The sequence below is a fragment of the Sander vitreus genome, chromosome 15 (genome assembly GCF_031162955.1).
Source record: "Sander vitreus isolate 19-12246 chromosome 15, sanVit1, whole genome shotgun sequence".
NCBI lineage: Eukaryota > Metazoa > Chordata > Actinopteri > Perciformes > Percidae > Sander > Sander vitreus.
Genome location: NC_135869.1, coordinates 15918681 through 15932168, shown reverse-complemented (window position 1 = coordinate 15932168; position 13488 = coordinate 15918681). Strand labels below are relative to the sequence as shown.

Below are 13488 nucleotides of genomic sequence, written 5' to 3'. Positions count from 1 at the left end.
TAACATCAGATCATGGATAATGGACATGGTCATGGAAAATAAATGTTTTTATACACATAAGAAAATGTGTGTGTTGTGCTATACTGGTGCAACAGTGTGTGTGTGTGTGTGTGTGTGTGTGTGTGTGTGTGTGTCTGTGTGTCTGTGTGTCTGTGTGTATGTGTGTGTGACTCAAGGTGATATGTCCAAGGTGAAGCCCAAAGATATTCAGTTGTAATATGAACAAAGAAAAACATATTTGAGAGGCTGAACATTTTCTGCAATTTTTGCATGAAAAATTACTTAAACAATTTTCAAAATAGTTTTTGTTTTTAAATTAGATTATTTTTTTGTCGATCCATTGTTCGATTAGTCAACTAATTGCTAGTTGCACTAGTTGCAGCTCTATATGTTGATCCTGTTTACTTTTTGCAATTATGCTATGAAAAGAAATCCACTTGGGTGGTGTTGATTTATGTTGCTGCTTATGTGACATGGATATGTTAACCCTGTCACCATATATTCCCTTTAGTAGAATAGTAAAGTTATGTCAAATCCAAGTAGCTAGCTAATGAAGGGGCATCAAAAGATTTAGTGGAGACCTCCTCTGCTCCAAGAGTCCAAGTTAAGGTTTAATTTCTTCCAGGAGAGCAAAGACTTGCATGACTTGGCAACCTACATCTATTTGTCACCTGTGACATCTTGAGTAGAGCATTGCATGAATGCTGGACAGGCCTTTTTCAAGCCCTAAGCAGAATTTGATCCGCTAATTATATTTCTGTTCTATTTCTGCGATGGGAATAATGGTGGACAAATGTAATACAAAATCATTATGTAATAATCTGTCAACAATTAAAGAAAAATGTTGACTATATAATTTATGAGTGTCTGAACTCAACCAATCTGCCAACAGATATGTAATTTTGGCATATACATTACATAATGATGAACAGGCTCAGGGAAGGTTTATTTCAGCTTGCTCAGTACATCCCAAACACAGTTATACTCATCACTTCATATTGTACTTACACATTCACAGTGGTACGGTCCTGCTGATGTAACAAGACATTACAGCACGGTTAATTGCTCTACTTAGTTTTGGACTCAATATTTTTCTGGTCAACCAAATAAATGGATTTATATATTTACACTTTCAACAGTGAAAGTGCACAACATCAAATCATTTTACTGACTTAATGTCAACACAATTGATACTGTGATCAGGGAAACAACAAAGACACCTATCCAGCATCACAGCTCTTGACTCTCAGCTTACTGACCTGGGACTCAGCGATGTCAGCACGCTCCTGAGCTTCCTCCAGCTCATGCTGAACCTTTGTCAGCCTGGACATGTGAGTGTTGGCCTGCTCCTCCTGTGAAGGGATTTGAGTTGTATTGACATAGTTACAAGGCAGTTAAGAGTGATGTTATTAAATTAACTGTAAATGATGTGTCACATTATGTTATTTGATTTGATATTCAGCTTGTCTCTTTGACTTGACTTTGAGCTGCAGCTTGTCCACCAGAGGTCCTGAAGTCTGACCACATTCTTCTTGTCCTCCTCAGTCTCCACATATATTCATAGAATTAAACAGAAGTTAAGGTAGTTTTTAAAATATAAATTACCTGGTATGTCATCTCAGTCCTTTAACAGCATCATCTCCACATCTTTGCTCGGCTTAACTTCAGCTTCTAGCTCATGCACCTGTAATGTGATGATAAATAATACATTATTTCATTGCATGTACAAACATTTAGATACAAAGTGATACAAGTAGAATTTATTCCACACAGTAAAACTGTGATGTGCCTTCAAAAATGTTCTATTGTGAGTTTTTACCTATAGTGCATACCCTGGACTCCAGTTCCTGGAGCTGCTTCTGGTGCTGCAGGTCTTTTACTGTGACCTCCAGGTTCATCCTCATCCTCTCCAGGTGAGCTCCTCGGCCATCATGGCAGCCTGAAATAATACATGGTCTCTGGCCTTGAACATTTCTCGCTGCAGCTCAGCCTTGGCCTCCTGCTCCTCCTCAAACTGCTCTCTGAGCAGATCACAGTCATGGCGGGCTGACTGAACAGCATGGGCCAGGGCGTTCTTGGCCTGTTGAACGTGGCAACAGACATTATTTATTGATCCTACATATCATACACTGTAAATACGAACTTGGGGTACCAGGGATAAAGATTTCTTGGTAACTTCTACAAGATGTTTGTTTCATTATAATTCTATTTATTATAACTTTTCTCTCAATCTAGTGAGTGAAGGCCTGCTTGCCAGAAGAAAAAAAAGTGTTTTGTTCTATCTTAATTCATTTCATTGTTTGTTATTGCTTATTGTTTTTAAAAGTCACAAATTGCCTCTGTGTTTGATATGTCCAAAGACCATTTTCCCAGCCTCTTGTTGATCATTCAAAGAATATTAAATAATATATTTACTATAACGCTTTTCTAATCTTTGAAATGCAGAACAATTGAATATCATTGGTGAATGTCACCAATATAAGTAAACTAATAGTTAGCATTGTGACTTAAAATCCTTCACACATCACATATATATTTTAAATAGTATGCCATGTAACATATCATGCAACATGTTTAAAAGAGAAGCATTATTTCTGCTCATAAAGCATAAGTGTGATTGTAATGTCCAAAGTATATCTCAAAATAGATGCTACGCAATACATATCTGGATTTTTCAGCCACTAATTTGCTCCACCAAAATAATTACTCGAATTTTGATTCTGATTTAATTTTATAATAGAGGTTATCTCTACTTGCCCTTGCAAATAAACATGACCATAGCCAGGAATGGGACTTAATTTTGGAGAAGCACCCAAGGGGTGCCGGTATACTGTATAGTTACAGGACATTGGCACACCTCTTATTCCTCTAGTTAAAATTGAATGTAAGGCTCTTTCCAGTTCAAGTGGTATTACACCTTGCCTTACAAGGACTACAAGAACATTTGCCAACCAGGCTGAGATAAGACCTATAATAAGTCCCACTCAGATGCCAAAGATCTTTATGCTCATGCTACATTTGATGTTGTTGCTGTTATGGAACCTCAGTGTCTATGGTTTTGAGACATGCTGGCATTGGCTTCAAAGTATAATGACCTAAATTATCCTGAAATCAACTATCTAAATGCATTTCAGAAGTATTAACACTACATTATACACTATTACAATAATCATTTATTTTTACATAAAAAAGAAAACATTTATACCCTTGCAACTTTAAAACTGACTGTATAGCCTTTTTTAACTTTTGGAAATTCATTATACATCTCTGCATCCCATTCACTCACACAGGTATAATTATCTGTGTCTATTCATAAGACATGTCAAGATTTGCTGCAGCACACTTTCACCGTTCACAGTTAGTTTTTTTTCGGTTACATCTAAAATTAAAATGATGACTCATTTATGCTAATGATGTAGACATTCATCTTTGCAGTAAAATATGGAAGGGTTGGGCACTGTGTTTAAATGTGGCTTTATTATAAAATATTGTAAAACCCATTTATTATGAAAAATAACTGGCCTCCACTCTTTTATGCATTTAAAGGGTTTCAAGAAAAGGGCTTGGTTGAAATTATTGTTTGTGTTAAGTGTTAATTGCATATGTTGTATTCATCATGCATTTGAGCCATATTTAACTTTCTGCTTAGTTTTGTAGGCTATTGTGCACATTTTAGCTGGATCAACATGTCTCAGGTCATTGACAGAGAAAAATGCTGCTCACACTCCTAGGTTATCACTCACTCATGTGCTGTATGATAACTGCCTATGTACCAAAATCATAGTTATCATGACATTGTAAACGTATAAATTAATGAATGTGCATTGCAATATATGCCTAACTCAGAGAGGGAGAAATATAATACATGAGGCAAGGCAGGAATTACAACCCCGACATGGTGATCAGTAGTCACGACCCCGACGCGACTGCGACAGGCAGGATTAGGAAATATGGTGTAATCATAGACAGTCTATGGGTGTAATTCGAGATATTGCTTTTTTCCCAGATAGAGTAATATCATAATTCTACACACTGCGTTACAGTAGGTGGCAGTATGCACTTTCAAGCTGGTTTGCGATCAGCTAATAAACACACAGAAGAAAAAGATGTGACGAAGCCGGAAGTAGCACTGCTACTACTACACGCTCTGAGTAGTTTGCAACGTTAGCTAACATTACAGTTAGCAAAACTTGTTTTCTTATTATCGGACGGCCATTCTCTTTAGGAAGAAATGCCTTCGCTAAATGGAAAACCTGATGTTCTGTTTGTAAGCTACACCGTTAAAAAATATGGTTATCTGTTAGTGTTTATTGACAACGAGTGGTAACGTTAGCTAGCTAGCTAACTAACTTTTACTGGAGCGCTAACGTTAGCTTTGGTGTGTAACATTGTTGAAGTTAGCTTTTTATAGCTCGTGAACTAGGAATCATTAGTTATCAGTTATTGGTCAGACATGTTTGGTGCTTAAATTGTTGTTAAAATATTGAAATTCTGAACTCAGTAGTTAACCTTAATTTATGAATGCTAGTATGAATGCATTCTTTACAATCTGCGGATGAATTGTTGACGTTGTAGTAACGTTACGCTGTCGCGCTAACGTTAATGTTTTAACTTTTTCAAAAGTTGACGTTATTAGAGTTGTATTTGAAGTGTTATGTGGTTTCTGGTTCTTTTAGGAGGACGATGATCTGCCTTATGAAGAGGAGATTATCAGGAACCCATACTCAGTCAAGTGCTGGATGCGTTACATCGAATTCAAACAGAACGGAGCCAAATCCACCCTCAACATGATATATGAGCGGGCTCTGAAAGAGCTGCCTGGCAGGTAACTAACGTTAACATTACAGGGGACCGTTAGAAAGAATGTTTTGGCATTGCACTGAAAAGCAGGTGGCTATGGATACCTGCAAATCCACATCAATAACTTAACGTTACCTGCATGAATATTTTGGCCTTGTGATTAAGATGGGGCATTTTTGTGACTAGTTGTGTGATGTTAAAAGTAATAAGGGCATTGGATTTAATTTAGGTGATTGTCAAGATGTCCAAAACAGGTTTAAGATTTGTACGATTACTATGGTATATTCCACATGAGGGTACTTATTGTGCCAATCAAACCTATTCTGATTATTATGGTCTAATCCTTTTTTTTACAGCTACAAGCTGTGGTACAATTATCTGAGAGAGAGACGGAAACAAGTCAAAGGGAAATGTATCACTGAACCGGGCTATGAAGAGATCAATAATTGCCATGAAAGGGCATTGGTGTTCATGCATAAGGTAACTGGTACTATCGAACTCTATACTGAACCAATGACCGTACAAAATAACATTACATTAATTGTGGTCTGTGTGTTGTCAGTTGTGCTTGAAACTAACCATCTGTCTTTCCCTAAACTAGATGCCTAGAATATGGCTTGATTACTGCCAGTTCCTTGTGTCTCAATGCAAGATCACAAGAAGTCGGCAAACATTTGACCGTGCTCTCAGAGCTCTTCCTGTTACTCAACACCCACGCATCTGGCCTCTGTATCTCCGCTTTGTGCGTAATCTGCCCCTGCCTGAGACTGCCATCCGGGTGTACCGAAGGTACCTTAAGGTGAGAGCATGGTACCTTGTAGTATGTCACAGTGTGATATGATAGATCTGAATGTATGAACATTTTCTGTAAATGGCTGAAGTTTCTTGGGCAAGTGAAAGGCTACTGGATTTTCTGATTTAGTCTTGAGTATGTTTCACCAGTCATCCAAAAGGCTTTAACCGCATACTATATTGTGCTCTAATGTTGATTAGGAAGCTAAACATATTTCCCTATAACATCTTATTCATACAACAGAATAAGATAAATATTTATAGGGGAAATTAATATTGAAAAGGAAAGCTGTCAATAGACAAATAAACATAATTACATATGTGATGTCTGCTCTTTGTACCATGTAGCTTTCTCCAGAGAATACAGAGGAATACATAGACTACTTACGGTCTGTTGGCCGCTTGGATGAAGCAGCTGTGCGACTAGCAGCTGTTGTTAATGACGAAAGCTTTGTGTCCAAAGAGGGCAAGTCTAACTATCAAGTAAGATTTTATTACGCTAAGCACTTCCGAATGTATTTGTTTTTCTTAAACTGACCAGAAAGATTAATACATTTTGTTTATACATTTATTTGTTGGACAGCTGTGGCATGAGCTATGCGACCTGATCTCCCAGAACCCTGATAAAGTGACCTCTCTAAATGTAGGAGCCATCATCCGAGGAGGCCTCACTAGATTCACAGACCAACTTGGAAAACTCTGGTGCTCTTTAGCTGACTATTATATCAGGAGTGGTCACTTTGAAAAGGTGTGTTTATTTTTTATTTTTATTTGTTTTATTATTTTTTTTGGAAGTGCTTCCATTTTTATACATAACATACAGGACCTATCGAATTGAAAGTTATTTATCCAAAATACTCTCCTGCTTCATATTTAGCTAGTTCATTTGTCTCAAATGAATTGGCATTAATTTGCTGTCTGTCTTGTGACTTGTCTATGACTACACATTTTCTTTACTTTCTCAGGCCCGTGATGTGTATGAGGAGGCCATCCTTACGGTGGTAACAGTAAGGGACTTCACACAAGTGTTTGATAGTTACGCCCAGTTTGAAGAGAGCATGATTGCAGCAAAAATGGAGACCACTGCTGAGATGGGAAAGGATGAAGATGGTGTGTGTGGATTCATTAATATTGGCAGCGTTCCTTGCTTTCACTTCTCTTGTCATGCATGCCTTACTCTCTGTCCCTCTCCTCCCAGAGGACATAGACATGGAGCTTAGACTGGCCCGTTTTGAGCAGCTGATAGCCCGGCGGCCCCTTCTTTTGAACAGTGTTCTACTGCGGCAGAACCCTCATAATGTCCATGAGTGGCACAAGCGGGTAAAACTGTATGAGGGCAATCCACGGCAGGTGAGGTTTAGGTTTTTTTTTTCCTACATTCTTTTTGGCAGGGATAGTGCACACACAATTCATAGTGGTTTAACATTTAACAAACACCATACAGGTATCATTGCCTTTATGTTGTGCATTACTCATGGATCTGTGCTCAACATATCTTCTGCAGATCATCAACACATACACTGAGGCAGTGCAGACTGTGGATCCGATGAAGGCCACAGGGAAGCCTCACTCTCTCTGGGTTTCCTTTGCTAAATTCTATGAGGAAAATGAGCAGCTGGATGATGTAAGTCAGAGGTCTTCCCACAGGGATTCTTGAACCCTCTGCAATTCAGAAATGCTTTTTCTATTCCTGATATGTCTTACATTTACTAACTGTCACCCAGGCCAGGACAATTTTTGAGAAGGCTACCAAAGTGAACTACAAGCAGGTAGATGACCTTTCTGTGGTGTGGTGTGAGTATGGAGAGATGGAGCTACGCCATGAGAACTATGAACAGGCACTGCGCATACTGAGGGTGAGACACTTGTATCTCAGCAGCAGTCATTATAACAGATGCAATCAGTAAAATAGTAGTCCAGCTCAACGGATGTACATTGCTGGGTAGGCCTGCACAATTCGGGGAAAAATATGAATCATGATTTTTTTAGCTTAGAATTGAAATCACGATTCTCTGCCACGATTTTTTTGTTCAAGTGTAATATTTATCGCACACATGAACCATGACAAAACAAAACAAATTGGCGGTACCAAACAGATTATTTTGGCCCCTATAGCACATTGCACATCACCACAAGCCTGTAAACATAGAGGCTTCAGTGAATAAATAAAATAAAGTACAGTAGGCTACCAGAAATAGTGACATATAACACATTGAACTAAATATGGCCCTGATACAGGCTTGATCTGAACTCCTTGAAAACGTCTTTACATAATTAAAACATGTTAATGTCAATTCCAAATGCTTTTAATAAATTAATTGAAGGAGAGAAAAAAAAGAAGAAAAAAAATCAGTCATTTAAAAGTTAAATCATGGACGGGTGAATCGAGATCGCGATTTTATAACGATTTATCGTGCAGGCCTATTGCTGGGATAAAGCCTGACAGACACACCTCATTTCCCTACCCTTCTGCTATCTCAGCTATCTGGGGTTAAACTCACCCAGGACGGTTGTGATTGGTGTATTACAAACAAGCCAGAGCATTTTTTCCCCTATCCCAGAACAGATAAGTGGTGTAGCCAGACCGTACTGCAGTGCTGGGGATAGGTCTGGCAATGCCACACTAGTAAAACAGTAGCCCCGTTTACACTCTAGGTTTAGTAACATCTAGTGGCAGGACTGAGAACCTACAACAACATCGGCAATTTTTGTCTTCCTTCAAATGTTTTTTTGAAAACCTTTTCTCTATTGAGATTTAGCTTGCGATTTTCAAACTTAACACCTGGTAACTGATGCAGTAGTCCATAGATAAGACCTGATGCTGCATATCATACTGTAATAGTGTTTAGTGTAGGAGTTTGACATTAAACTAAAAACACAAGCTTGACTAGTGACTAACTAAAACATCACATACTGTTAGTTGCTTTGTTTAATCTCTTCCCACCTTTAAGACAATACATAGATGTTCACTTGTTTTGTGGGAACGACACCTAGTGCATACTGGATAGTTTAGGGCCGTAGGAGATTAGAGAATTGACAACAAAAGAGATTTGGGGCAGCTCTGCCTGTTATGAGATTGTGAAACAGATACATGACTGGCATTGCTTTGCAAAACTTTCAAGGTCCTGCTTATGAATTATTGCAATTCTGACAAAAGTAAAATATTACTGATTGCAGCTTTTTTAAATGCGTAAATGTGTGCTGTGAATGTAGTTGTAAGACGTGTTTTTGAATATAGAAAGCTACAGCCATCCCATCCAAGAAAGCGGAGTACTTTGATGCATCCGAGCCAGTCCAAAACAGAGTTTACAAGTCCTTGAAGGTCTGGTCTATGCTGGCGGACTTGGAAGAGAGTCTCGGCACTTTCAAGGTATGTTTACTGCATCTCTGTGTGTTTCCAGGTGTATGTTCCTACATATGAGCCAAAAGAATATACATCACATGGCAGGTGAACTCTCAGATATTTAGTATATGTCTTACAATTCTGAACCACGGTGTGCTTTTGCGTGTCTTTGAAATCCGAGCTGTCATTCATCTCTGTGAGTGGTAGATGTTTAGTTTAATTCTTCCTCCTCTTTAAAAATATTTCTTCTCAGTCTACAAAAGCAGTGTATGATCGCATCATTGACCTCCGCATCGCCACACCACAGATCATCATCAATTATGCCATGTTCCTTGAAGAGCACAACTACTTTGAGGAAAGCTTCAAGGTGATAACATGCCACTAATTAACTAAACCGACATTCAACATCAATAATGTGTTCTTGTATGCTTGCCTTGGTCAATGTACCACCCATTTAAACAATTCTTCAATGTCAATACCTTTTTTAGGCATATGAGCGTGGTATTGCTCTCTTCAGGTGGCCAAATGTTTATGACATCTGGAACACTTACCTCACCAAGTTCATTGATCGTTATGGGGGCAAGAAGCTGGAGAGAGCTAGAGATTTATTTGAGCAAGCCCTAGATGGCTGCCCTGCCAAGTTTGCCAAGAGTAAGTAGCTTTGTTCGAATTGCATTGACAACTTGTATACACTATATTCCACATTGTTTCCACCTTTTTTTTTCTTTATAAAAATGTACTGATGCCGAATGTACCACTGTGCCTTGCTTTCCAGCCATTTACCTGTTGTATGCCAAATTGGAGGAGGGCTATGGATTGGCACGACACGCCATGGCTGTCTATGAAAGAGCAACGCAGGCAGTAGAAGCTGAGGAGAGACATCAAATGTTCAATATCTACATCAAGAGAGCTGCTGAAATTTATGGAGTCACGTATACCAGAGCAATTTACCAGAAAGCTATCGAGGTACATGGGGAAAGCATTGATGTACATGACAACGTGTCATATTGAAGCTTTTATTTTGTTGAATTAATTCGATTTTTTTTAGAATATACATCTTTCTATTATTTCTGACCCATCAGTATGACACGGTTTGCTGTTCTATTCATTATTGGAATAACAAAAATCAACTTTGTCCTATTTATCCAGGTCCTTCCTGATGAACATGCAAGGGACATGTGTCTGCGATTTGCTGACATGGAGAGTAAACTTGGTGAGATTGATCGGGCCAGAGCAATTTACTCCTACTGCTCCCAAATCTGTGACCCAAGGGTGAGCTAAACCTCCTCCTGCCATTACCTTGTTTTTTAATACATTTCCATCAGTGATGTGCACATCGTATTTCCTCTTGATATATTTATAAACTTGATTTTTCAGGTGACTGCAAACTTCTGGCAGACATGGAAAGAATTTGAGATCCGCCATGGAAATGAGGACACGATTAGAGAAATGCTGAGGATCAAACGTAGTGTCCAAGCCACATACAACACCCAGGTCAACTTTATGTCTGCTCAGATGATGAAGGCTACAACAAGCTCCACAGGTACTAGTAAAGGCCCAACACACCAACCCGACGGCCGACCGTCAGGAGGAAAGGCAGTCGGACTGATCAGTCTCCCCGAGTTGGTCAAAAAAAGTGCCTCGGAACACACCGACGCAACGCCGACTTGAGTGTACGTTCTGCGCGTGCGCGAGACATAACACGTCTCCATAACAGCAGGCGGCGCTAATCTGTATTGTGAGCGAGAAACGGACCATACAGTTGCTGAATCTGTCTTCATTTGAGATCGACAAAGGTCAGTTTGAAAGATTTTCGTCAGATTTTGAGAGGCTGTTCGTCACGCTAACATAAGTGCACTGATTCGCTAGTCCAGGGCTGGGCGCTCCACCAGTCAGATTGGTCATTGAGTCCGACTGCCCGCCCTCCGACCCAGCAAGTCAGGTCGGCCAAAATGAAGGCCGACGCACAATGCCACGGAACACACCGAACCGACTCGAGTCACTGACCTCGCCAGACTGTCCGACAGCCGATTATCGGGTTGGTGTGTGAGAGCCTTAAGGGAACTTGCACTAAATTGTGAGCCGTTAACTGTATGGGCTGCACGGAACATTGGGGGGGGATGTTTACTACTAATATAGTAGCACAAGAATGAATGAACTTATATATATTTGTTTGTGTTTGTCCAACTATTTTATTTGTGTTGTGTCCAGTGTCAGATCTTGCTCCAGGCCAAATGGAAATTGATGACATGAAGATGCTGGAGCAGAAAGCACAGCAGCTTGCTGCAGAGGCCGAGCAGGACAAACCCAAACTCAAAGAAAAGATTCTCTTTGTCAGGTTTGTCTTTTCCTGTGAAAAGTTATGCCTTTTTATAAAATTGGACTACGTGCTTCAACCTACATGGAGACACATCAATCTTATTCTCTGCATCTGCCTATGCAGGAGTGACACCTCTCGCAGTGAGTTGGCTGAGCTTTCCAAACAAGCCAATCCTGATGAGATTGACATTGATGATGAGGATGAGGATGAAGATGATGAAAACCAGGGACCAGAAGGTGAGTGACGGACACAAAAGGCCCAGTCTTAGAAATAAAATGGGGAAAAAAAATTCACGTTTGTTTGAACATTCATGCAGACATGTTTTTTTATGAACATGCATGTGTTAATTGTCTTCTTCTCTTGGCCTTTCACAGAGGTGCAGCTTGAACAGAAGAGTGTCCCCACAGCTGTCTTTGGAGGGCTTAAAGATGACTGAAAGATACCTCCCCTGCTGAAATTTGCATAGATGTGGTCTTCGGATTTCTCTTGTAGACATTGAATATGCTCTATTTTTTACATTTGTGTAATTCCTTAGTTATATCCACTTTATTTGAATAGAATGTGACTTAAGTGAGAAAAAGAATGGCAACATTTGTTGCCTGGTGTATTTTTGTAGTACAGTAAACAGAGATATGAACTTGTATTAAAATTGTCCATATGGTGTCAGTCTTTCTCAAGTATGTAGCTCACGATAATTGTACAATTTAGCAGTGTTCTGTTATGAAATAGTAATAAGTCTGATGTAGTTTGACTTTGTGTCCAAACGAAATTTTGTAAAGGAATTATCAGTGAAAACACGTTTGTACACTGATAATGCAGAGATCTTTCTCCGACAGGAAGCTCTGTCCTAGAACACGGGAAAAACAGTTTTTTTTTCAACAGGAGGCATTCATTTGAAAGTGGACCTAAGCACTCAAGCCTCACATTGTTGGTTGGAGGATAGGTGAGTGTCTTTCAAAACCCAATGACCCCTGAAAAGATTTCAAAACTTGTATACATAGGTCACTGTCCAAATATTGAAATCATGCTCTGGTTGTACATGTATTTGTACAAGTACACTCAAGGAACAGTTTGTACGTCTGAGTTAGATAGTAGGGGTGCTGTAAAACATTTTGTATATTTATAATGCAATAGCTCTGCAGCAAGTTCCTAATGCCCATTTTTTGTGATATAGGTGTACGTGTTCACTTGGCTCACTGATCGTGTTTGAGGCTGTAGGTAGTACTGCTGTAATATGTATTTTAGTCAGTGTTGTTGAGGGTCTACTTTTGACTCGATGCAGTCTGACTGTTTTTGGTATACAACAGTGTTTTCGAAAGTTCTGTTTGTGAATTGTGCACCGCCAATTCTAACAAGCTGGTCTCTTCGAATGTCTGAAACTTTCTTTACATTTTCTTGAAAATGCAGTTCTAATTAAAAAAATATTTACACCTGTTAAAATCAGTGCCTTTTATCTGACAGAGGACGCTTCGTCCTAGGAAACAGTTCATTTTATCCTGAGGAAATACGTGATTTAGATCTACTTCAGTATTAATGGAAAGGCCTCATGCTTTTAATTGTTGCATCCCATCAAAAGAGATAAATGAAATAACGAAGAAATAGTTTCTTTCATAATTAGATTAAAATAGCTGCGAGGTAATCCTCTTACAAAAAGTCACTGCAGTGGGGCACTTGGAGTGCTCTTTGAGCAACATCATGTGATGGGGCAGTCTTGAGAGTTGATGGTGCTGCAGTAAACAACACTTCAAAAACAATGGAAAGAAACATGTCTCAAGTCTCAAAAATTAAAAGCAAATTAAACTATTTTCCAAACTTGATTTCCATTTTTCCTTCCTGCATAGATTTGCATCGAATAGTAGGATGTTTACTCTGTTCTCTCATTTCAGCCTTTTTGTAGCCTATGTACTGCAGGATGCTTTTAATGTGCAGCAAGGTGGTTATAAGCAACTGAACATATCTGCAGGTTTTGGCTGCTGATCTAAACTAGACAGTAACTAAATTATTTAATCAGAATCTGATACAAATCTGATCTAATTAACCCCTGCCTTGATAATGTGGCCGTCATATGCCTAGGCTTTTCTGATGTTGTTGGGCTCTGCAGAAGAACAAATAAAGGACTAATAAACGTGTTTAATTTACATTGCATGCTTATATATGAACTAATCCTTTAATTTAGGACAAACTTAAAAGTCTTTGCTGAGCTGCCTCGGACTGTTATGTTATGGTTATGGTG

General features: G+C 39.1%; 1 protein-coding gene across 1 annotated transcript; it reads left to right on the top strand.

The window, feature by feature from the left end:
* The first annotated feature begins 4107 nt into the window (after positions 1 to 4107).
* Positions 4108 to 12695, top strand: xab2 (XPA binding protein 2). Its single transcript, XM_078268945.1, has 19 exons — positions 4108 to 4267; positions 4677 to 4825; positions 5157 to 5280; positions 5402 to 5599; positions 5941 to 6075; positions 6176 to 6340; positions 6558 to 6702; positions 6791 to 6942; positions 7097 to 7216; positions 7317 to 7448; positions 8831 to 8962; positions 9189 to 9302; positions 9424 to 9586; positions 9711 to 9901; positions 10085 to 10207; positions 10313 to 10478; positions 11147 to 11273; positions 11379 to 11491; positions 11630 to 12695. The coding sequence occupies exons 1-19, from the start codon at positions 4232 to 4234 to the stop codon at positions 11689 to 11691; spliced, it is 2547 nt and encodes an 848-aa protein (XP_078125071.1). The 5' UTR covers positions 4108 to 4231; the 3' UTR covers positions 11692 to 12695.
* Positions 12696 to 13488: the final 793 nt, after the last annotated feature.